The 25,349-nt window shown below is 45.4% G+C and overlaps 1 protein-coding gene across 24 annotated transcripts in view; it reads left to right on the top strand.

The window, feature by feature from the left end:
* The window catches only part of LOC139276239 (adhesion G-protein coupled receptor G2-like), a 281,046-nt gene that overhangs the window by 164,593 nt on the left and 91,104 nt on the right, over positions 1-25,349 (top strand). For all 24 annotated transcript variants that reach the window (XM_070893921.1, XM_070893925.1, XM_070893932.1 and 21 more), the window contains 3 exons: positions 11,001-11,048; positions 13,622-13,669; positions 14,512-14,556. In XM_070893921.1, the coding sequence (XP_070750022.1) occupies positions 11,001-11,048; positions 13,622-13,669; positions 14,512-14,556 (141 nt within the window). The remainder of the gene's footprint in view (positions 1-11,000; positions 11,049-13,621; positions 13,670-14,511; positions 14,557-25,349) is intronic.

Here is a 25,349-nt window from a genome sequence, read left to right on the forward strand (position 1 = left end):
AGAAGGAATTTCTTCTCCCAGAGGGTTGTGAATCTGTGGAATTCTCTACCCAAGGAAGCAGTTGAGGCTAGCTCATTGAATGTATTCAAATCACAGATAGATAGATTTTTAACCAATAAGGGAATTAAGGGTTACGGGGAGCGGGCGGGTAAGTGGAGCTGAGTCCACGGCCAGATCAGCCATGATCTTATTGAATGGCGGAGCAGGCTCGAGGGGCTAGATGGCCTACTCCTGTTCCTAATTCTTATGTTCTTATGTTCTTACATCCACTGGTTCCCTTTCATCCACCCTGTCCGTTGCATCATTACACCGTTTTGGGTACTGTTGGGGGAGATGATCCATTAGGGGAAGGCAGCAGCAGCCAAGTTCATGGCACCATGGTTGGCTCTGCTGCACAGGAGGACAGGAAAAAGAGTGGGCGAGCTATAGTGATAGGGGATTCTATTGTAAGAGGAATAGATTGCCGATTCTGCGGCTGCAAACGAGACTCCAGGATGGTATGTTGCCTCCCTGATGCAAGGGTCAAGGATGTCTCGGAGCAGCTGCAGCACATTCTGGAGAGGGAGGGGGAACAGCCAGTTGTCGTGGTGCATATAGGTACCGACGATATCGGTAAAAAATGGGATGAGGTCCTACAAGCTGAATTTAGGAAGCTAGGAGTTAAATTAAAAAGTAGGACCTCAAAGAGAATAATCTCAGGATTGCTACCAGTGCCACGTGCTAGTCAGAGTCGGAATCACAGGATAGTTCAGATGAATACGTGGCTTGAGGAATGGTCCAAGGAGGAGAGATTCAAATTCCTGGGGCATTGGAACCGGTTCTGGGGGGAGATGGGACCAGTACAAACCGGACGGTCTACACCTGAGCAGGACTGGAACCTATGTCCTAGGCGGAGCGTTTGCTAGTGCTGTTGGGGAGGGGTTAAACTAATATGGCAGGGGTATGGGAACCTATGCAGGGAGGCAGAGGGAAGTAAAAAGGGGGCAGAAGCAAAAGGTAGGAAGGAGAAAAGCAAGAGTGGAGGGCGGAGAAATCAAGGGCAAAAATCAAAAAGGGCCACATTACAACATATTTCTAAAAGGACAAGGAATGTTAAAAAAACAAGCCTGAAGGCTCTGAGTCTCAATGCGAGAAGCATTTGTAATAAGGTGAACGAATTAACTGCGCAGATAGCTGTTAAGGGTATGAAGTTATTGGGATTACGGAGACATGGCTCCAGGATAACCAAGGCTGGGAACTCAACATCCAGAGCTATTCCATATTTAGGAAGGATAGACAGGAAGGAAAAGGAGGTGGGGTAACATTAATGGTTAAAGAACAGGTAAACACAAAGGAAAGGAAGGACATTAGCGTGGATGATGTGGAATTTATATGGGTAGAGCTGCAAAACACCAAAGGGTAGAAAACGTTAGTGGGAGTTGTGTACAGACCACCAAACAGTAGTAGGAAGGTTGGGGATGGCATCAAACAGGAAATTAGGGATGCGTGCAATAAGGGTACAGCAGTTATCATGGGTGACTTTAACCTACATATTGATTGGGCTAACCAAACTGGTAGCAATACTGTGGAGAAGGATTTCCTGGAGTGTATAAGGGATAGTTTTCGAGATCAATATGTCGAGGAACCAACTAGAGAGCAGGCCATCCTAGACTGGGTCTTGTGTAACGAGAGAGGATTAATTAGCAATCTGGTCGTACGTGGCCCCTTGGGGAAGAGTGACCATAATATGGTAGAATTCTTCATTAAGATGAAGAGTGACACAGTTAATTCAGAGACTAGGATCCTGAACTTAAAGAAAGGAAACTTCGATGGTATGAAACTTGAGTTGGCTAGGATAGACTGGCGAATGATACTTAAAGGGTTGACGGTGGATAGGCAATGGCAGACATTTAAATATCACATGGATGAATTACAACTACTGTACATCCCTGTCAGGCATAAAAATAAAACAGGAAAGGTGGCTCAATCGTGGCTAAGAAGGGAAATTAGGGATAATGTTAAATCCAAGGAAGTGGCATATAAATTGGCTAGAAAAAGCAGCAAACCTGAGGACTGGTAGAAATTTAGAATTTAGCAGAGGAGGATGAAAGGCTTAATTAGGAGGGGGAAAATAGAGTATGAGAATAAGCTTGCAGGGAACATAAACATAGAAACATAGAAACATAGAAAATAGGTGCAGGAGTAGGCCATTCAGCCCTTCTAGCCTGCACCGCCATTCAATGAGTTCATGGCTGAACATTCAACTTCAGTACCCCATTCCTGCTTTCTCGCCATACCCCTTGATCCCCCTAGTAGTAAGGACCTCATCTAACTCCTTTTTGAATATATTTAGTGAATTGGCCTCAACAACTTTCTGTGGTAGAGAATTCCACAGGTTCACCACTCTCTGGGTGAAGACGTTCCTCCGCATCTCGGTCCTAAATGGCTTACCCCTTATCCTTAGACTGTGACCTCTGGTTCTGGACTTCCCCAACATTGGGAACATTCTTCCTGCATCTAACCTGTCTAACCCCGTCAGAATTTTAAATGTTTCTATGAGGTCCCCTCTCATTCTTCTGAACTCCAGTGAATACAAGCCCAGTTGATCCAGTCTTTCTTGATAGGTCAGTCCCGCCATCCCGGGAATCAGTCTGGTGAACCTTCGCTGCACTCCCTCAATAGCAAGAATGTCCTTCCTCAGGTTAGGAGACCAAAACTGTACACAGTACTCCAGGTGTGGCCTCACCAATGCCATGTACAACTGTAGCAACACCTCCCTGCCCCTGTACTCAAATCCCCTTGCTATGAAGGCCAACATGCCATTTGCTTTCTTAACCGCCTGCTGCACCTGCATGCCAACCTTCAATGACTGATGTACCATGACACCCAGGTCTCGTTGCACCTCCCCTTTTCCTAATCTGTCACCATTCAGATAATAGTCTGTCTCTCTGTTTTTACCACCAAAGTGGATAACCTCACATTTATCCACATTATACTTCATCTGCCATGCATTTGCCCACTCACCTAACCTATCCAAGTCGCTCTGCAGCCTCACAGCATCCTCCTCGCAGCTCACACTGCCACCTAACTTAGTGTCATCCGCAAATTTGGAGATACTACATTTAATCCCCTCATCTAAATCATTAATGTACAGTGTAAACAGCTGGGGCCCCAGCACAGAACCTTGCGGTACCCCACTAGTCACTGCCTGCCATTCTGAAAAGTACCCATTTACTCCTACTCTTTGCTTCCTGTCTGACAACCAGTTCTCTATCCATGTCAGTACACTACCCCCAATCCCATGTGCTCTAACTTTGCACATCAATCTCTTGTGTGGGACCTTGTCGAACGCCTTCTGAAAGTCCAAATATACCACATCAACTGGTTCTCCCTTATCCACTCTACTGGAAACATCCTCAAAAAATTCTAGAAGATTTGTCAAGCATGATTTCCCTTTCACAAATCCATGCTGACTTGGACCTATCATGTCACCTCTTTCCAAATGCACTGCTATGACATCCTTAATAAAACTGACTGCAAAAGCTTCTATAGATATGTGAAGAGAAAAAGATTAGTGCAGACTTATGTAGGTCCCTTGCAGTCAGAATCAGGTGAATTCATAATGGGGAACAAAGAAATGGCAGACCAATTGAACAAATACTTTGGTTCTATCTTCACTAAGGAAGACACGAATAACCTCCCGAAAATACGAGGGGACTGAGGGTCTAGCGAGAAGGAGGAACTGAGGGAAATTCTTATTAGTCAGGAAATGTTGTTAGGGAAACTGATGGGACTGAAGGCCGATAAATTTCCAGGGCCTGATAGTCTGCATCCTAGAGTACTTAAGGAAGTGGCCCTAGAAATATTAGATGCATTGGTGGTCATTTTCCAAAATTCCATGGACTCTGGATCAGTACCTATGGATTGGAGGGTAGATAATGTAACCCCACTTTTTAAAAAAGGAGGGAGAGAGAAAACAGGGAATTATAGACCCGTTAGCCTGACATCGGGTGGGGAAAATGCTGGAATCAATTCTTGAAGACGTAATAGCAGCGCATTTGGAAAGCAGTGACAGGATCGGTGTCCAAGTCAACATGGATTTATGAAAGGTTGACAAATCTTCTGGAGATTTTTGAGGATGTAACTAGTAGAGTGGATAAGGCAGAACCAATGCATATGGTGTATTTGGACTTTCAAAAGGCTTTTGACAAAGTCCCACACAAGAGATTAGTGTGCAAAATTAAGGCACATGATATTGGGGGTAATGTATTGACTTGGATAGAGAACTGGTTGGCAGACAGGAAGCAAAGAGTGGGAATAAATGGGTCCTTTTCAGAATGGCAGGCAGTGACTAGTGGGGTGCCGCAGGGTTCAGTGCTGGGACCCCAGCTATTTACAATACACATTAATGATTTGGACGAAGGAATTGAATGTAATTTCTCCAAGTTTGCAGATGAAACTAAGCTGGGTGGCAGTGTGTGCAGTGCGGAGGATGCTCAGAGGCTGCAAGGTGACTTGGACAGGTTAAGTGAATGGGCAAATTCATGGCAGATGCAGTATAATATGGATAAATGTGAGGTTATCCACTTTGGTGGCAAAAACACGAAGGCAGATTATTATCTGAATGGTGATAGATTTGTAAAAGGGTAGGTGCAATGAGACTTGGGTGTCATGGTACATCAGTCACTGAAGGTAGGCATGCAGTTACAGCAGGCAGTAAAGAAATCAAATGGCATGCTGGCTTTCATGGCGAGAGGATTTGAGTATCGGAGCAGGGAGGTCTTGCTGCAGTTGTACAGGGCCTTGGTGAGACCACACCTTGAGTATTGCGTGCAGTTTTGGTCTCCTAATCTGAGGAAGGAAGTGCTTGCTATTGAGGGAGTGCAGCTAAGGTTCACCAGGCTAATTCCCGGATGGCAGGACTGACATATGAAGAAAGACTGGATCGGCTAGACTTATAATCACTGAAATTTAGAAGAATGAGAGGGCATCTCATAGAAACATATAAAATTATGACGGGTCTGAACAGGTTAGATGCAGGAAGAATGTTCCCGATGTTGGGAAAGTCCAGAACCAGAGGTCACAGTCGAAGGATAAGGGGTAAGCCATATAGGACCAAGAAGACGAGAAACTTTTTCACCCAGAGAGTGGTGAACCTGTGGAATTGTTGTTAAGTCCAGTTCGTTGGATATATTCAAGAGGCAGTTAGATGTGGCCCTTACGGCTCAGGGAATCAGTGGGTATGGAGAGAAGGCGGGAGTGGGGTACTGAAGTTAAATGATCAGCCATGATCATATTGATTATCGGTGCAGGCTCAAAGGGCCGAATGGCCTGCTCCTGCACGTATTTTCTATGTTTCTTTTGTTTCTTTCCTCAAAGAACTCCAGCAAATTTGTCAAACATGACTTCCCCTTCATAAATCCATGCTGACTCTGCCTGACTGAATTTTGCTTTTACAAATGTCCTGCTACTGCTTCTTTAATAATAGACTCCAACATTTTCCCAACCACAGATGTTAGGCTAACTGCTCTATAGTTTCTTGCTTTTTGTCTGCCTCCTTTTTTAAATAGGAGCGTTACATTTGCAGTTTTCCAATATGCTGGGACCTCTCCAGAATCCAGGGAATTTTGCTAAATTACAACTAATGCATCCACAATCCCTGCCGCTACTTCTCTTAAGACCCTAGATTGCAAGCCATCGGGTCCAGGGGATGTATCTGCCTTTAGTCCCATTATCTTACTGAGTACCACCTCCTTAGTGATTGTGATTGTGTTAAATTCCTCCCCCGCTATAGCCCTTTGGCTATCCAATGTTGGAATATTGTTAGTTTCCTCTACCGTAAAGACTGATACAAATTATTTGTTCAGAATTTCTGTCATCTCCATGTTCCCCATTACTAATTCCCCAGGCTTGTCCTCTAAGGGACCAACATTTACTTTAGCCAATCTTTTCCTTTTTATAGCCCTATAGAAACTCTTGCTATTGTGTTCCTAACACAGATGAGACTGCACACAGGGAGGTTAAAGTAACAGTGACCTCAGTCTTTATTAAGACACTCCAGAGAGAGGAATAGGCCTTAGGGGTCGGCTTATATACAGTGCTCCCAAGGGATGCTGGGATCCCTTGGGACTTCAGGGGATGCGCTCCCTGGTGGCGGAACATGGAAGTGCATGCTTTACAGATACACAACATCATTCCCTGCCAAAGTCAAAGTGAAAACTATTTACAAGGTGAGGCGGTCGGGAGCCTTTCTTTCCCTGGTGGACCGTCTCGGTACAAATGTCTGTTCTGGTGTGTTGGCTGTGCCCTCGCTGGGCTGGCATGTTGTTGGCCCTGCAGGGCTGCTGGGTGAGCCTGGCCTTGCTGGGCTGTTGGGCGTGATGGGTTCGATTTCCTGGTCCGGAGTGGTGTCGTTGATCATTTGGGTGTGTGTTGTGGGCTTGAAAAAGGTGGTGTCTGCTGTGGGTTGTTCAGGGCAGTCTGTGAACCACAGCCTCGTTTGGTCCAGATGCATTCTACAAATTTGTCCATTGTCTAGTTTGACTACAAACACCCTACTCCCTTCTTTAGCTATCACCGTGCCCGCGATCCACTTGGGACCATGTCCATAGTTTAGCACATACATAGGGTCATTCAGATAAATTTCCCGTGACACAGTGGCGCAGCCATCATTTACATTTTGTTGCTGCCGCCTGCTCTCTACCTGATCATGCAGGTTGGGGTGAACCAGCGAGAGTCTGGTTTTAAGTGTCCTTTTCATGAGCAGCTCAGCCGCGGGCACCCCTGTGAGCGAGTGGGGTCTCGTGCGGTAGCTGAGCAGTACTCGGGACAGGCGGGTTTGGAGTGAGCCTTCTGTGACTCATTTAAGGCTCTGTTTGATTGTTTGTACTGCCCGTTCTGCCTGCCCATTGGAGGCTGATTTAAACGGGGCCGAGGTGACATGTTTGATCCCATTGCGGGTCATGAATTCTTTAAATTCGGCACTGTTGAAACATGGCCCATTGTCACTGACCAGTATGTCAGGCAGGCTGTGGGTGGTAAACATGGCCCTCAGGCTTTCAATGGTGGCGGTGGTGGTGCTTCCCGACATTATTTCACATTCAATCCATTTTCAAAAAGCATCTACCACCACCAGGAACATTTTACCGAGAAACGGGCCTGCATAGTTGACATGGATCCTCGACCATGGTCTGGAGGGCCAGGACCACAAACTTAGTGGTGCCTCTCTGGGCGCGTTGCTCAACTGAGCACACACACTGCATTGCCTTACACAGGACACTAAATCAGAGTCGATACCAGGCCACTACCCGTGAGATCTGGCTATCGCTTTCATCATTACTATACCCGGGTGTGTGCTGTGAAGATCTGAGATGAACATCTCCCTGCCCTTTTTGGGTAGCACTACGCGGTTACCCCACAACAGGCAGTCTGCCTGAATGGACAGCTCATCCTTTCGCTGCTGGAACGGCTTGATTACCTCTTGCATTTCAACGGGGATGCTGGCCCAGCTCCCATGCAGTACACAGGTTTTTACTAGGGACAGCAGAGGATCTTGGCTGGTCCAAGTCCTAATCTGGCGGGCCGTGACAGGTGATTTATCATTTTCAAATGCTTCCATGACCATCAACAAGTCCGCGGGCTGCGCCACCATCAACAAGTTTGCAGGTTGCGCCATTTCCACCCCCGTGGTGGGCAATGGTAGCCGACTGAGAGCATCCGCACAGTTCTCGGTGCCTGGCCTGTGGCGGATGGTATAGTTATACGCTGATAGCGTGAGTGCCCACCTTTGTATGCAGGCTGAGGCATTAGTATTTATCCCCTTGTTTTCAGCGAACAGGGATATGAGGGGCTTGTGATCGGTTTCCTGCTCAAATTTGAGGACAAACAGGTACTGATGCATTTTCTTTACCCGGAACACACACGCTAATGCCTCTTTCTCAATCATGCTGTAGGCCCTCTCGGCCTTAGACAAGCTCCTGGAGGCATAGGCGACAGGTTGCAACTTCCCCGCAATGTTAGCTTGTTGTAATACACACCCGTCTCCGTACGACGACGCATCACATGCTAGCACAAGTCTTTTACACGGGTTATACAATACAAGCAGCTTGTTGGAGCATAAAATGTTTCTGGCTTTCTCAAAAGCAATTACTTGTTTTTTTCCCCATATCCAGTTCTCACCTTTACGCAATAACACATGTAGGGGCTCTAAGAGGGGGTTAACCCTGGTAGGAAATTACCAAAATAGTTGAGGAGTCCCAGGAACGACCGCAGCTCCGTGATGTTCTGTGGCCTAGGCGCGTTCCTGATAGCCTCTGGTCTTGGCGTCTGTGGGCGAAATGCCGTCCGCCACGATCTTTCTCCCCAAAATTCCACTTCTGTTGCCATGAAGACGCATTTTGACCTCTTCAGCCACAGCCCTACATGATCCAGGCGCTGGAGAACCTCCTCCAGGTTTTGTAGGTGCTCGACAGTGTCCTGACCTGTGACCAATATGTCGTCCTGAAAAACCACCGTGCGTGGTACCGACTAGAGTAGGCTCTCCATGTTTCTCTGGAAGATTGCTGCAGATGACCAAATTCCAAATGGGTATCTATTGTAGATGAACAGTCCCTTGTACGTGTTGATGCAGGCGAGGCCCTTCGAAGACTCCTCCAGCTCCTGCGTCATGTAGGCCGAAGTCAGGTCGAGCTTGGTGAACGTCTTGCCTCCTGCCAGTGTCGCAAATAGGTCGTCTGCCTTTGGTAGCGGGTATTGGTCCTGTAGCGAGAAACAATTAATAATTACTTCATAATCGCCGCAAACCCTGACCGTGCCATCACTTTTGAGTACTAGAACAACGGGCTGGCCCACTCGCTGAATTCCACTGGGGAGATGATGCCCACGCGTTGCAGCCTGTCCAGCTTGATTTCCACCTGCTCCCTCATCATGTGAGGTACCGCTCGCACCTTGTGGTGAATGGGTCGTGCCTCTGGGACCAAGTGGATCTGCACCTTCGCCCTGGAAAAGTTTCCAATGCCTGGCTCAAAAAGGGAAGGAAATTTGTTAAGAACCTGGGTACATGAGGCCTCATCGACATATGATAGCGCTCGGAAGTCATCCCAGGTCCAGCGGATTTTGCCCAGCCAGCTCCTTCCAAGCAGTGTGGGGCCATCGCCCAGGACAATCCAGAGTGGCAGTTCGTGCACCGTGCCCTCGTAGGTGACCTTGTCCATGGCACTGCCCAGGACAGTGATGAGCTCTTTGGTGTACGTTTCCAGTTTCGTGTGGATGGGGCTCAGGGCTGGTCTGAGTGCCTTGTTGCACCACAGTCTCTCAAACATCTTTTTACACATGATGGATTGGCTAGCGCCAGTGTCCAGTTCCATGGCTACGGGTAAGTCATTCAATTTTACATTTAGCATTATAAGTGGACATTTCGTTGAAAATGTATGCACCCCGTGTACTTTAGCATCTGCCTCCTCTCTCTGAGGCTCAAAATTGCTTTGATCCACCATGGACCAATCTTCCTCTGCCACGAGGTGGTTAGCAGGTTTTGCAGAGCTTGCAGCTCGTCTGCAAACTCGTTGGAGGTGCCCCATTGTTCCACAGCTCTTGCAAACATACTCTTTGAAGCAGCATGAATAGGCTGAATGGAAGCCTCCACAACGCCAACAAGGTGTGAATTGCCTTGCATTCATCCTTTGTTGCGGACTCTGAGTCATCTGGGTCACCTGAGGCCTGCTGGCAGTTGTAGACTCGTGGTTTCTGTCCTGTACATTTCTGCTCGCAAACACAGTTCCAGTTAATTTATCAACATTGCTAGCACTTGTGTGCTGAGAGATTTGTTTGGTGTTATCACTGGTGGACATAAACGCCTGTGCTATCGCAATGGTCTTACTGAGGGTCGGTGTCTCTACAGTCAAAAGTTTTCGTAGGATGGTCTCGTGGCCAATACCCAGTACAAAAAAGTCTCTGAGCATCTGCTCCAAGTAGCCATCAAACTCACATTGTCATGCAAGTTGCCTTAGCTCGGCGACATAGCTCACCACTTCCTGACCTTCAGATCGCTGGCATGTGTAGAACCGATACCTTGCCATCAGCATGCTCTCCCTCGGGTTAAGATGCTCCTGAACCAGTGAACACAGCTCCGCATATGACTTATCTGTGGGTTTCACCGGAGCCAGAAGATTCTTCATGAGGCTGTCGGTTGGTGTCCCGCAGACCGTGAGGAGGGCCGCTCTCCTTTTTGCAGCGCTTCCTTCTCCATCCAGCTATTTGGCTACAAAGTACTGGTCTAGCCATTCGATATAGGCTTCCCAGTCCTCAACCTCCGAGAACTTTTCCAGGATGCCCACAGTTTGCTGCATCTTTGCGTTGGATTCGTATACTCGTCGCCAGTTATTGTGTTCCTAATGCAGATGAGACTGCACACAGGGAGATTAAAGTCACAGTGACCTGAGTCTTTATTAAGACAATCCAGAGTGAGGAACAGGCCTTAGGGGCCGGCTTATATACAGTGCTCCCAAGGGATGCTGGGATCCCTTGGGATTCAGGGGATGTGCTCCTTGTGGCACAACATGGGAGTGCATGCTTTACAGATACACAACACTTGCTATCTGTTTTTATATTTTTGTGCTTACTCTAGAAAAACCATGCAGAATTTCGAACACATCTATTAGAATTCCTCTTAATCTTCTATGCTCTAAGGAAGTTTGAATCGAGAAGGACCTTCATCCCATTTGATTTACTTCTATCAAAGTACCAACTGCACTCATTTTCCCATTATTGAATTACTACACACATCATAAAGCTAAAAGTGTTGGATTAGGAGACTGGGATTCACTCATCTGAGTTTCAGAGCGATACAATTGCTTTACAGTTTTATACTATTAAATCAATAACCTAACTTAAGCTGAAAGATTACTCAGGTACAATGCATATATATACATGTGCAATATTTAAGTACAACTGATTGTTGCTTTTGTTAAATGAGATAGGTTTGCTAATCACATCTGATCTAATATCTTGTACAATGTTTACAGGCACCATTTCTTCAAATACTGCAGGATCTTCACCACCTAACAAGACAGGTACTGGAAATGTGTTTTCTGAGAATGTAGTGATTTGTTTAGAACCAGAGAGAACCGTTTGACCAATGATCAAATGATGTCAATCTCAGCTGCATGAATTGTGAAAGAGCCATTTTGAAGTTGCATCTGACTCATAGATGTAGACCTGTGATCGCAGCCTTTGCTGTCAACCTTGAAGGCGTTATGGGCCTGGGACATTAGCCCCACAATACAATTGCGGGACATTTTCAACTTCAGTGCAGGTGTGGATTGGCCACCTGTTGTACACCTCAGCCGATTTTCTTATCCATTAGACTCAGCTGGGTTCTATAAAAGGCCACTTCTCTAGATTATCCCCTGGGCGGCGAAGGCGTAAATTTAGCACATCCATCCTAACCACTAGTAATCTTTTTGCTTCGAATATCTTTACCATAACTCCCACATTGCCTACATCTCTTGTGACAGGTCATTGCAAATGGGTGTTGGAGAAATTTTAATTTTGAAAATGACAGTCGTACATTAATGGACAAAATTTGATTACTGTCTTCTTGACAGTTTGAATGTACTTGTGCTCCATCTCATTAATGCAGAATGATTGACAAATTCTGCCCCCTCTGTTCATTGGCCATCAGCATCTCCATTAAGGTGCACAGGGAAGGACTGGACAGATAGAGAACTGGTTTGATCCAAGTGCCTTGCCACCCGTCCCATAGCACTGTTGCTCAAACCTCTGAAAAACATCAATATGCTTAATTACACAAAAAGAAACAGTCAACTGCTTGCAAATGGGATTTATTGACACCAGTGGGGGAAAAGGTGCATCACAGTGAGTGCATAGGTTGTAGGTGTGTGGAAGAAACTCACGGTAAACAACCGTTCCACAGAACATCATCAGTGGCACAATTTTAATGGGGTTTAAGATCAAAGATTTAGAATTATTATTAAATCTTATGAATTTGGTTCTGTTTGGAATGATTTAAATTCAAAATGGGAATTATACAAAAAAAGTCTAAATTTGACTGGGAATATACATTTTTTTCATGGCTGTAACTTTGCACCCAAATTTCCGCAACCCCTTTTTCTGGCGCACTCTCCCGAGATGTGCCGACTTTGTGTGCCCAAAACAGCGCCAAAAAACTTACTAACAATTCTGTCCACTTTGTTGTGTGTCCCGGGTCCTGGTGCAGCATTTCTTGTGGAGTGGGGGGCAGAGCTACAGCCCTGTGCCGAAAACAGTAGCGGCAGTTGTCTGCATGTGCAGTAGAGCATTCGTGCATGTGCAGTAGAGCATTCGTGCATGCGCAGTAGCTCCTCCCATGATTGTGATGATGATGTCTGCAGCATGGGACCCAACGCATCCCGCCTCTATCCTGGGCCGAGTGGCCTGACGCACAGGCCGGCCTCTGCCTTCCCACGCTGAGGGCTACAAGAAACACATTGGTCGGGGGAAGAGTTTCCATTGGGGGCGGGGGAAGAGTTTTGATCAGCGGGGGGCAGGGGAAGAGTTTTGATATGGGGGGGGAATAGTTTTGATCGGAGCGGGGGAAGAGTTTTAATCGGTGGTGGGGGAGAAGAGTTTTGATCGGGGTTTGGGGGGGGAGACAGAATCTTCAAAGATTTTCCAGTACTTTAATATCTAGATATCTTTACGAAAAATTCCCTATCTGCAGTACCTTACATCTCACTTACTACTGCATAGAATTCTAAAATTATACTAATTATCAGAGTCACATTACGCAAAGCTGAACACCAAAATTTAAGTTTATATTTTGAAATACTTTTTTTGTTAAGTCTAACATTTTAAATTTCTAAACCTAGTCAGGGCAATTCTTTGGTGCTGCAGAAGTCAAAATCCAGTGTGATGTGATGCCGCACACGAATTCATTAGGCGAGAGCGTTGGTGCTCTTGATCTATTATTTACAAAGAAAACCCTCCCCTTGCTTAAGTGGCCCCTATTCTTCAGCCTTCATTACAAGATCATTTTTATTCTTGTAAAAACCCCATACTTAGTTTAATCAGGCTGATAGCACCTACACCATGTCCAGTCTTGCTTCTTGGGATTTAAAAAAAAACTAGCATTCCTATCATAACACTGTCATTTGGAGGCTTCCTGCGCTGATTTCTTAACTCTTCGCAAGGGTTTTCTTTGCGGCCACAAGTGGCTACATACACTGGCCTAAGTTAGTTTGGAGCAACTATTAGCTATCTAAACTGGCTTAAATGGCGAAAACAGGCGTAAGTGGCTGGTAAACGCCCCCTTTTGAAAAAAAAACGAAACTAAAAAAAATCCTAACTAACTCACGTACGTTGTCGCAAATTAAATGTGCAGAATGTGGATTTTTAACATACTCCAGAAAAATCAAGTTGCTCCAAATAAAATGGAGCCACTCCTGGCCAAATTTGGGCCCTTTGTTACAGAAACTGTTCGAGGGAATAATCTGAATATATTAAACTCATGAAAAATGTCACATTGTACAATATAAACCTCAAGTAGTTCACCTATGTCATAATCTGTGGACACTTTACAAAGTAATGTTGCAGACTGGGTGTGGCTGTTGATTGTCTGATCTGAAATCTTGTACTTTCCTTACAGAAAACAGCACTACTGTTAACATGACATCTTCCCCACAGAACACAACAGGTAATGAAATTGAATTCTTTGAAAATATTCAGAGTATAAGAAAGCTGATGCTGAAATTGAGTAGTTAAAAACCACACGAAACTGTTGATGCGATTTATTGTCGAATCGTACAGGACAGAAGGAGGCTATTGGGCCCATTGTACCTTTGCCGGCTCTTTGAATGAGCTTTCCACTTAGTTCCACTACTCTCCTCTTTCCCCATAGCCCTGCAAATTTCTCCTTTTCAACTAGACAATGAATTCCCTTTTGAAAGTTCCTATTCAATCACCTTCCACCGCCATTTCAAGCAGTGCATTCTAGACCATAACAATTCGCTGCGTAAAAATAATTCTTCCTCAGCTCCCGTCGAGGCTGTTGCTAATTACCTTAAATCCATGACTAATTATTGCCCCTCCTGCCAGTAGAAGCTTTTTGACCAACTCACTCTATCAAAATGATTCAGAATTTTGAACACGTCTATTCAATCTCCTCTTAGTCTTCTCTGCTCTATGGAGGTTTGAATCGAGAAGGACCTTCAGCCCATTCGATCTCATCCTATTAAAGTACCAACTGCACTCATTTTCCCATTACTGAATTACACATCATAAACCAAAAGTGTTGGATTGGGAGACTGCGATTCAATCACCTGAGTGACATTGTTTCTATTCATGGCTGCAATTTTGTTGCAGAAACTGTTGGAGGGAATAGTCTGAATTGAGTAAACTCATGAAAAATTTAACATGTTACAGTATAATCTTTAAATCGTTCATCTGTGCCATAATCTGTAGACACTTTACAATGTAATGCTGCAGACAAGGTGTGGCTTTTGATTGTCTGATTGAAATCTTATACTTTCCTTACAGAATACATCACCACTGTTAATGTGACATCTCCACAGTACACAACAGGTACTGAAATTGCGCTCTTTGAAAATATTCAGAATATAAGACACCTGATGCTGTAATTGAGTCGTTAGGAACCACAGGAAAGTGCTGATGTGGTTTATCGTCGAATCATACAGGTCAGAAGGAGGCTATTGTGCCCATTGTGCCTGTGCCGGCTCTTTGAATGAGCTTTCCAATTAGTCCCACTACTTTGCTCTTTCCCCACAGCCCTGCAAATTTCTCCTTTTCAACTATACATCCAATTCCCTTTTGAACGTTACTATTGAATCAACTTCCACCACCTTTTCAGGCAGTGCATTCTGTTATGTTCAGAGTAACTCCACAAGACTGTATGCTGTAAGGTCAAACTGACATGACCTTAGTCTCTTTAATCAAACTCCAGAGTGAAAAATCAGCAGGGCAGACAACCTTTTATACTTGCTTGCACGAGGTGTGCAGGTGACCCTTGGGTCTCCAACAGGTGCTCCCCCGGTGGCAAGTCTTACACTATTATAAAGTTTACATATATAACTTCACTCCCCCCCAAAAAAATCTTAGATACAAGTTGAGGTGATCAGGGGCTATTCATTCCCGGGTTGATCACCTGAATTGAAGTCCTGGCATGAGTGAGTTGGTCGGATCATTGCTGCACTGCAGCACGGCTGATCTGATTGGACTGTCGGGCATGGTGGGTTCATCCTCGTGATTGACAGCGAGATCAGTTGCTGGTTGGGTGTGTGCGGGTGGATCAATGATGGTAATGTCCTCTTCAAACTGTTCTTGGTTGTCAGTGATTTGTAGTTTGGTGTGATCCACATGTTTTCTGCACGTTTGTCCATTCAGAAGTTTGACAACAAACACTCTATTCCCCTCCTTGGCTAAAACAGTGCCAGCAACCCATTTGGGACAATGACCGTAATTAAGAACAAATACAGGGTCATTAACCTCAATGTCATGCGATATAGCCGTGCAATCGTGGTATATGTTATGCCGGTGATGCCAGGTTTCTAAATGATCATTGAGATCCAGGTGGACTAAGGAGAGCCCTGGTTTTGACTGCTCTCTTCATTAACAATTCTGCCGGGAGAACCCTGGTAAGTGATTGGGGTCGTGTCCGGAAGCTGAGCCGAACCCGAGGTAACCGGGTCTGCAGGGAACCGTCCGTCACACGTTTCAAGCTCTGCTTGATAGTTTGGACTTCCCATTCCGCTTGACCATTGGATGCGGGCTTAAATGGGGCAGACCTAATATGTTTGATGCCATTGTGGGTCATCAACTCGTTGAATTCTGAGTTGGTGAAACATGGTCCATTGTCACTAACAAGGATGTTGGGGAAACCATGGGTAGCGAACATGGCCCGGAGGCTTTCAATGGTGGCAGTGGACGTACATGATGACATTATTACATATTCAATCAATTTAGAGTAAGCGTCCACTGCTACTAGGAGGAGGATTTCCTGGAGTGTATTGGGGATGGTTTTGTAGACCAATATGTCGAGGAACCAACTAGAAGGCTGGCCATCCTAGACTGGGTGATGTGTAATGAGAAAGGACAAATTAGCAATCTTGTTGTGTGAGGCCCCTTGGGGAAGATTGACCATAATATGGTAGAATTCTTTATTAAGATGGAGAGTGACATAGTTAATTCAGAGACTATGGTCCTGAACTTAAGGAAAGGTAACTTCGATGGTATGAGACGTGAATTGGCTAGAATAGACTGGCGAATGATACTTAAAGGGTTGACGGTGGATAGAGAATGGCAAACATTTAAAGATCACATGGATGAACTTCAACAATTATACATCCCTGTCTGGAGTAAAAATATAACGGGGAAGGTGGCTCAACCGTGGCTAACAAGGGAAATTAAGGATAGTGTTAAATCCAAGGAAGAGGTATATAAATTGGCCAGAAAATCAGCAAACCTGAGGATTGGGAGAAATTTAGAATTCAGCAGAGGAGGACAAAGGGTTTAATTAAAAGGGGGAAAATAGAGTATGAGAGGAAGCTTGCTGGGAACATAAAAACTGACTGCAAAAGCTTCTATAGATATGTGAAGAGAAAAAGATTAGTGAAGACAAACGTAGGTCCCTTGCAGTCAGAATCAGGTGAATTTATAATGGGGAACAAAGAACAGGCAGACCAATTGAAGAAATACTTTGGTTCTGTCTTCAGTAAAGAAGACACAAATAATCTTCTGGAAATACTAGGGGACCGAGGGTCTAGCGAGCAGGAGGAACTGAAGGAAATCCTTATTAGTCAGGAAATTGTGTTAGGGAAATTGATGGGATTGAAGGCCGATACATCCCCAGGGCCTGAATACTTAAGGAAGTGGCCCTAGAAATAGTGGATGCATTGGTGATCATTTTCTAACAGTCTATCGACTCTGGATCAGTTCCTATGGACTGGAGGGTAGTTAATGTAACACCACTTTTTAAAAAAGGAGGGGGAGAGAAAACAGAGAATTATAGACTGGTTTGCCTGACATCAGTGGTGGGGAAAATTTTGGAATCAATTATTAAAAATGAAATAGCAGCGCATTTGGAAAGCAGTGACAGGATCAGTCCAAGTGAGCATGGATTTATGAAAGGGAAATCATGCTTGACAAATCTTCTAGAATTTTTTGAGGATGTAACTAATAGAGTGGACAAAGGAGAACCAGTGGATGTGGTGTATTTAGGCTTTCAAAAGCTTTTGACAAGGTCCCACACGATAGATTGATGTGCAAAATTAAAGCACATGGTATTGGGGGTAATATATTGATGTGGATTGAGAACTGGTTGGCAGACAGGAAGCAGAGTGTCGGGATAAATGGGTCCTTTTCAGAATGGCAGGCAGTGACTAGTGGGGTGCCGCAGGGCTCAGTGCTGGGACTCCAGCTATTTACAATATACATCAATGACTTCGATGAAAGAATTGAGTGTAATATCTCCAAGTTTGCAGATGACACTAGGCTGGGTGGCGGTGTGAGCTGTGAGGAGGATGCTAAGAGGCTGCAGGGTATATTGGACAGGTTAGGTGAGTGGGCAAATGCATGGCAGATGCAGTATAATGTGGATAAATGTGAGGTTATCCACTTTGGGGGCAGAATATTATCTGAATGGCAGCAGATTAAGAAAAGGGGAGGTGCAACGAGACCTGGGTGTCATGGTACATCAGTCATTGAAAGTTGGCATGGAGTTGCAGCAGGCAGTGAAGACGGCAAATGGCATGTTGGCCTTCATAGCTAGGGGATTTGAATATAGGAGCAGGGAGGTATTACTGCAGCTGTACAGGGCCTTGGTGAGGCCTTACCTGGAATATTGTGTTCAATTTTGGTCTCCTAATCTGAGGAAGGACGTTCTTGCTATTGAGGGAGTGCAGCGAAGGTTCACCAGACTGATTCCTGGGATGGCAGGACTGACATATGAAGAGAGACTGGGCCTGTATTCACTGGAATTTAGAAGAATGAGAGGGGATCTCATAGAAACATATAAAATTCTGACGGGACTGAACAAGTTAGATGCAGGAAGAATGTTCCCGATGTTGGGGAAGTCCAGAAGCAGGGGTCACAGTTTAATGTTAAGGGGTAAGCCATTTATGACCAAGGTGAGGAAAAACTTCTTCACTTAGAGAGTGAACCTGTGGCATTCTCTACCGCAGAGAGTTGTTGATGCCAGTTCATTAGATATATTTAAGAGGGAGTTAGATATGGCTCTTATGGCTAAAGGGATCAAGGGGCATGGAGAGAAAGCAGGAAAGGGGTACTGAGGTGAATGATCAGCCAAGATCTTATTGAATGGTGGTGCAGGCTTGAAGGGCTGAATGGCCTACTCCTGTACCTATTATCTATGTTCCTATCTTTCTGTGTTTCTATCTTTCCAAGAAATGGCCCAGCGAAATCTACGTGGACCCTGGACCAGGATTTGGAGGGCCATGACCACAGACTCAGTGGAGCCTCCCTTGGTGCATAGCTCAACTGTGAGCAAGTGTTACATTGGTGTACGCATGACCCCAATTCCGAGTCAATGCCGGGCCACCAAACATGCGATCTGGCAATAGCCTTCATCATGACTATGCTTGGGTGGGTAATGTGTAGGTCGCGTATAAACGTTTCCCTGCCTTTTTTTGGCAAAACCATGCGATTCCCCCATGGGAGACAATCCAATTGGATGGACATTTCATCCTTGCATTGGTAAAATGGCTTAATTTTGTCTTACATTTCCCCGGGGACAGCCGACCAGCTCCCATGAAGGACGCAGTTTTTTACTCATGATAGCACAGGGTCCAGGTCCTGATCTGGCGAGCCATGATGGGTGGCCCTTTGCTCTCAAAAGCATCCATTACAAGAAGTAAGTCTGTGGGTTGCGTCATTTCCATCTCGGTGGTGGGCAATGGTAGCCGACTGAGGGCATTAGCACAGTTCTCAGTGCCTGGTCTGTGGCGGATTACATAGTCATAGGCAGATAATGTTAGTGCCCATCTTTGGAGGTGGGACAAAGCATTGGTGTTAATACCTTTGCTTTCTGAAAACAGCGAATTAAGTCATTTGTGGTCCGTTTCGAGCTCGAACCAAAGTCCAAATAGATTTTGGTGCATTTTCTTAACCCCGTATAAGCATACTAATGCTTAATTCTCAACCATACTGTAGGCTCTTTCAGCCTCAGATAAACTTCTGGACGCATATGCAACCGGTTGCAGTTTGCCTGACACATTGGCTTGCTGTAACACACAACCGACCCCGTACGAAGATGCATCACAAGCTAGTACTAAATGTTTACACGGGTCATACAATACAAGTAACTTGTTAGAACATAGCAGATGTCTGGCCTTCTCAAAGGCTGTCTCTTGAGATTTACCCCAAACCCAGTCATTACCCTTACGTAACAATAAATGCAAAGGTTCCAGCAAAGTGCTCAACCCAGGTAGAAAGTTACCAAAATAGTTGAGGAGTCCCAGGAACGAACACAGCTCCGTCACATTCTGTGGTCTGGGTGCATTCTTGATGGCCTCTGTCTTTGAGTCCGTGGGTCTGATGCTGTCTGCCGCAATCTTTCTCCCTAAAAATTCGATCTCTGGCACCAGGAAAACAGATTTGGAGCGTTTCAGCCTGAGTCCCACTCTGTCCAGTCGCTCTTCTAGGTTGTGCAAGTGTTCGGTGATGTCACGACTTGTGATCGGGATGTCGTCTTGGAACACAATGGTGCGTGGAACCGATTTCAGCAGACTCTCCATGTTCCTCTGGAAGATGACAGCAGCCAAGCGAATCCCAAAATGGCATCTGTGGTATATGAACAGTTGTTTGTGCGTGTTGATGCACGTCAATCTTTTCGAAGATTCATCCAGCTACTGTTTCATGTAAGCAGAAGTTAGATCGAGCTTGGTGAACGACTTCCCCCCTGCCAGCGTTGCGAACAGGTCCACCGCTCTGGTCCTGTAACGAGACTCGGTTGATCATTACTTTGTAGTCTCCGCAGATTCTGACCGTGCCATCGCTTTTCAACACTGGAACAATTCCAGTGGCCCACTCATTGGACTCGACTGGCGATATAATTCTCTCGCGTTGAAGTCTGTCCAGTTCGATCTCGACTTTTTCCCGCATCATATATGGAACTGCTCGGGCCTTGTGATGAACAGGCCATGCATCAGGGATTAGATGGATCTGCACTTTTGCGCCTGTGAAGTTGCCGATGCCTGGCTCAAATAGCGACGGAAATTTGTTTAGCTCTTGAGCGCACGAGGCGTCATCCACCGAAGACAGCGCTTTGATGTCGTCCCAGTTCCATCGGATCTTTCCTAGCCATCTTCTGCTGAACAGTGCTGGGCCATCGCCTGATACAATCCACAGTGATAAATCATGCACAGCTCCATCGTATGATACCTTCACTGCCGCACTGCCAACAACTGGTATGAGCTCTTTGGTGTAAGTGCGCAGCTTTGTATGAATCGGGCTTAGTTTTGGCCTTTGTGCCTTGTTGTCCCACAGTTTCTCAAAAGCCTTCTGGCTCATAATTGACTGACTCGCCCCCGTGTCCAATTCCATGGAAACTGGAATGCCATTTAATTTGACTTTCAACATTATCGGAGGGCCTTTGGTGGTGAAGGTGTGTACCCCATACACTTCCTCTTCAGACTCGGGTTGAGTTGCCTCTCTTACTTGCTCAGCGTGATCCACGCCGGATCGGTCATCTTCTGCCGGCTCTGCCACGTGGTGAATCGCAGCACGTCTGCACATTTGCTGGAGATACCGCATTGTTCCACAGCCTTTGCACACATAGTGCTTGAATCGACATTGAAGGGCTCTATGATTACTCCCGCAGCACCAACATGGTGTTAATAGATTCGTATTCACGCCCCACAGCGGACTCTGAGTCATCCTAGGTCTGGCCTCTGCAGGCGTGTAGGCCCTGCCATGTACAGTTCTGCCTGCTGAAGGCGTTATTTTATGCACAGTACTTGCCGGTGAGCATCGATACTGAGAAGATATCTGCTTAGTATTATCGTTCGTGGACATGAAAGCCTGGGCTATCGTGATGGCCTTGCTCAGATCTAGGGATTCGGCTGACAGCATTTTGCGAAGAATGACCTCGTGGCCAATTCCAAGCATGAAAAAGTCCTGCAACATTTCCCCCAAAAGTCCGGCAAATTCGCACGGTCCCGCAAGGCATCTTAGGTCGGCGACATAGCTCGCCACGTCCTGGCTCTCGGAGCAGTGGTGCATATAAAAGCGATACCTGGCCATTAAGACGCTCTCCTTGCAACTTGAGACGTTCCCGAACCAGCATGCATAACTCTGCCTATGCCTTGTCCATTGCTTTCGTCGGTGCTAGCAGATTTTTGATGAGGCCATATATCGTGGACCCACAAATGGTGAGGTGAGTCGCCCTGCGCTTGACCGCATTACTGTCTGTACCCAGCTCGTTGGCCATGAATATTGGTCAAGATGCTCAACGAAGGCTTCCCAATCATCACGCTCAACAATCTCTCAAGAATACCAACAGCAGCCATAACCGCGTGAAAGTTCGTGATCTGTTACTCGTCGCCAATTGTTATGTTCAGAATAACTCCACAAGACTGTGTGTTGTAAGCTCAAACTGATGTGACCTTAGTCTCTTTAATCAAACTCCAGAGTGAAGAATCAGCAGGGCAGACAACCTTTTATGCTTGATTGCACGAGGTGTGCAGGTGACCCTTGGGTCTCCAACAGGTGCTCCCCCTGGTGGCAAGTCTTACACTATTATAAAGTTTACATACATAACACATTCTAAACCTTAACAACTCACTGCGTGAAAATAATTCCTTCTCAGCTCCCCTCGAGTGCTGTTGCTAATTACCTTAAATTCATGACCTCAAGTTATCGCCCCTCCTGCAATAAAAGTATTTTCTCTTACTTACTCGAGAAAAAAACATTCAGAATTTTGAACACATCTATTAAATCTCCTCTTAATCTTCTCTGCTCTAAGGAGGTTTGAATTGAGAAGGACCTTCAGCCCATTTGATCTCATCCTATTAAAGTACCAACCGCACACATTTTCCCATTACTGAATTACTACACGCATCATGAAGCAAGAAGTGTTGGATTGGGAGACTGGGATTCAATCAGCTAAGTTACAGGGCAATATAATTGATTTACAGTTTTATACTATTAAATCAAAGACCTAACAGGCTAAAATAGTAATCATGTACAATGCATGTATATACGTGCAATATTTAAGTGTATCTGATTGTTGCTTCTGTTAAATATGTTAGTTTCGCTAATCACATCATCTCCATCAAACAAGACAGGTGCTGGAAATGCACTCTCTGAGAATGTGGTGGTTTATGTTAGTTGTTTAAAACCAGAGAGAACCGCTGGAATGATGATACAGTGATGCCAAGCTTTGCTGCATGAATTGTGAAAGAACCATGTTGAAATTGGATGCGTTCCATAGACGTAGACCTGTGATCGCAGCCTTTAATGTCAACCTTGATGCCGTTGAGAACCATGGGCCTGGGATATTAGCCCCATAATACAATTGGGGGTAATTTGCAACTTCAGTGCAGTTGGCGAGCTTGCAGTAGTGGATTGGCACCTGTTATACACCTCAGCCGATTTTCTTATCCATTGGATTCGGCTGGGTTCTATCAAAGGCCACTTTGCCAGATTATCCGCTGGGCGGTGAAGATGGAAATTTAACATGCCCGTCTTAACCACTAGTAATCATTTTGCAGAGAATATCTTTACCATAACTCCCACATTGCCTACATCTCTTGTGACAGGCAATTGCAAATGGCTATTTGAGAATTTTATATTTTGAAAATGACAGCCGTACATTAATGGACAAAGTTTGATTGTTGTTTACGAGACTGTACGAATTTACTTGTGCTCCATCTCATCAATGCAGAATAATTGACAAATTCTGCCCCCTCTGTTCATTGTCCATCAACATCCCCATTAAGGTGCACAATGATGCACAGGGAAAGACTGGACAGAAAGAGAACTAGTCAGATCCAATTGTCTTGTCACACGCCACATCCCACTGTTGCTGGAACCTCTGAAAAACATCAATATACTTCTTAATTACATAAAAAGAAGCAGTCAACTGCTTGCAAATGGCATGTATTGACACCAGAGATGGAGACGGTGCATCATAGCGAGTGCACAGTTTGTAGATGTGTGGAAGAAACACAGGGTAAACAGCCATTACACAGAATGTCATCAGTGGTGCAATTTTAATGGGGGTTAAGATCAAAGACTCGGGGCTTGACTTTCCATTATTTTTGCATCGATTCCGCCCATGTAAAGTCCATTTTAATGCTGAGATGAGGTATAACGCCCAGATATCGCCCATTTAGCAACAAAATGGAAACTAACGCCCATGTATCGCTCACTTAACGCCCAGCATTACTTTCGTCATGTACTTAATGCCGAGAATTAATAATAGCGCCGGTCCAGTTTTTTTTGCCGTAAAGTTCAGAATGGGCGAAACTAATGCCCATAATATCGCCGAGTGTTACTTTTGGCACTTCATCCATATCCGAAAATATCGCTCACCGAAAAATATGTTGAGAAAAAGTTGCTCTCACCTGAACTAAACCCAACGGTATGGACGTCATTTTGTAAATTGGAGGTCGGTTCATATAAAAGGCTGCTTTAATTTCTGGGGAGTTTTGATGTACTCAGGAGGTCATTTAAGGTGATTTGAACATCTGAGCAAACATCTTATCATACTGTGGATGATTTGAATTTATTTTAAGTGTTTTAGTAGGTAAATTTATTGTTTGTGAACAATAGGTATAATACTAATTGTTATTGTAATGGGGCCTGTAATTTTTCAGCCTGTCTTGATGACTACACACATGCTGCAGGATAGAGATGGCAGAAGGTATATTCAAGAGCATTATGTGCCCAGTCAAAGAGGTGGCAGACTGAGGAGGAGGACGAGAACTTACACCCCACATATATACAGGGAGAAGCGGTCTTATCTGAGACAATGCGCAACAAGGTTATGTGAAATAAAAAACATTTAATGAGAACATTTGTATAAAATCATAATTATAGCTGTAAAAAACACCCCACCCCACCCCACAACAAATTTATATAATTCATTAAACTTTTAACCTTTCCAACAAAACTTCATAAACATAGAACACAAATGCAAAAAAACAAGGTACCATCCTCCCCCTTCCCCCAAACCCCCCGACAAAATAGCAACCACAACATAAAAATACTGTGACCAGTACAACTCCTGCGGTCATGCACCTGACTTTCCTTCCCGTCCCCCCCTCCCCCGCTTCTCCTCCCCACCTCTACCCCTTTCCCTTCCCCTCCTGACTCCAAGCCACCTTGCTGAGGAGCTCCTCAGGCGCTGCTTCATTGGGGAGGATGACGGCAGAACCGCTGGTTTACTGAATATAGGAGAGGATGGTCCCGAGGTGGGAACATGCTCCAAGCCAGTCACAAGACCTTCCTCCTGGCTCTCGTGTTGTTGGCAATGGGGACGCGGCACCTTGGGGTGCAGCGCCACGCTCCGGTACCACTGGGAGCCCTCTGGCACCAGTGTTCCTGGCCATCACCTCCGGGGCCTCCGCCATCCACGGTACATACTCGGTCATGGTGGCGGACATGCTGGCCAGCTTTTGGGATATGCCACCCATTGTCTGGAGGATCTGCTGACCTTTTTTAACACTCCTCCTGGATAAGTATACCATGTCCCCGCTCAGATCTGCCGCTCATGGAGCAGTCCTGCTGCATCGAACCAACCTCCGCAGGGTCAGCGCCATCATGGAGACTTGGGGTGCCCTGTGGCAGGGTGCTTGGGCCTGCTACCTCCACAGTGGAGGGGGACATGACCGCAGGAACACCAGATGTCATCGGGGTTGCATAGATGATGGAGCTTGTCGATGCAGGCTCCTCAAAGTCAGCACTGTCATCAGTGGAGAAGGCACCCTGAAGCTCCATGGGTGAGATTCAGGGCTCCTCAGCACCATATTGACAATCCCCCAGTGAAGCAACTACCGGATTCTTGCCTCAGTGGTGTTGCATGTGGCTGCACTGCTGGCTGAGCTACAAAACATAAATGAGGTTATTAGAGGAGAAGGGGGTGCTAGGGTCACAAGATGATTCAAACGCTACACACAGCATATGCACGACAAAAGCACCACTGCTATCAACATCATCACAGACATCACATTTCATGAACATGACCAAATTCTGCATTACAATGATTTTCATGAGGCCATCATTATTTAGATAACACTTTTATCAATCATCTATCATATATAAATGTTCGGATATGACTGAGTGTGGCATCTATTGAATTTACGTCATGCAATGGTGTAAACTTTACTCACATGGCATCA

Source organism: Pristiophorus japonicus, chromosome 11 (genome assembly GCF_044704955.1).
Source record: "Pristiophorus japonicus isolate sPriJap1 chromosome 11, sPriJap1.hap1, whole genome shotgun sequence".
Lineage (NCBI taxonomy): Eukaryota > Metazoa > Chordata > Chondrichthyes > Pristiophoridae > Pristiophorus > Pristiophorus japonicus.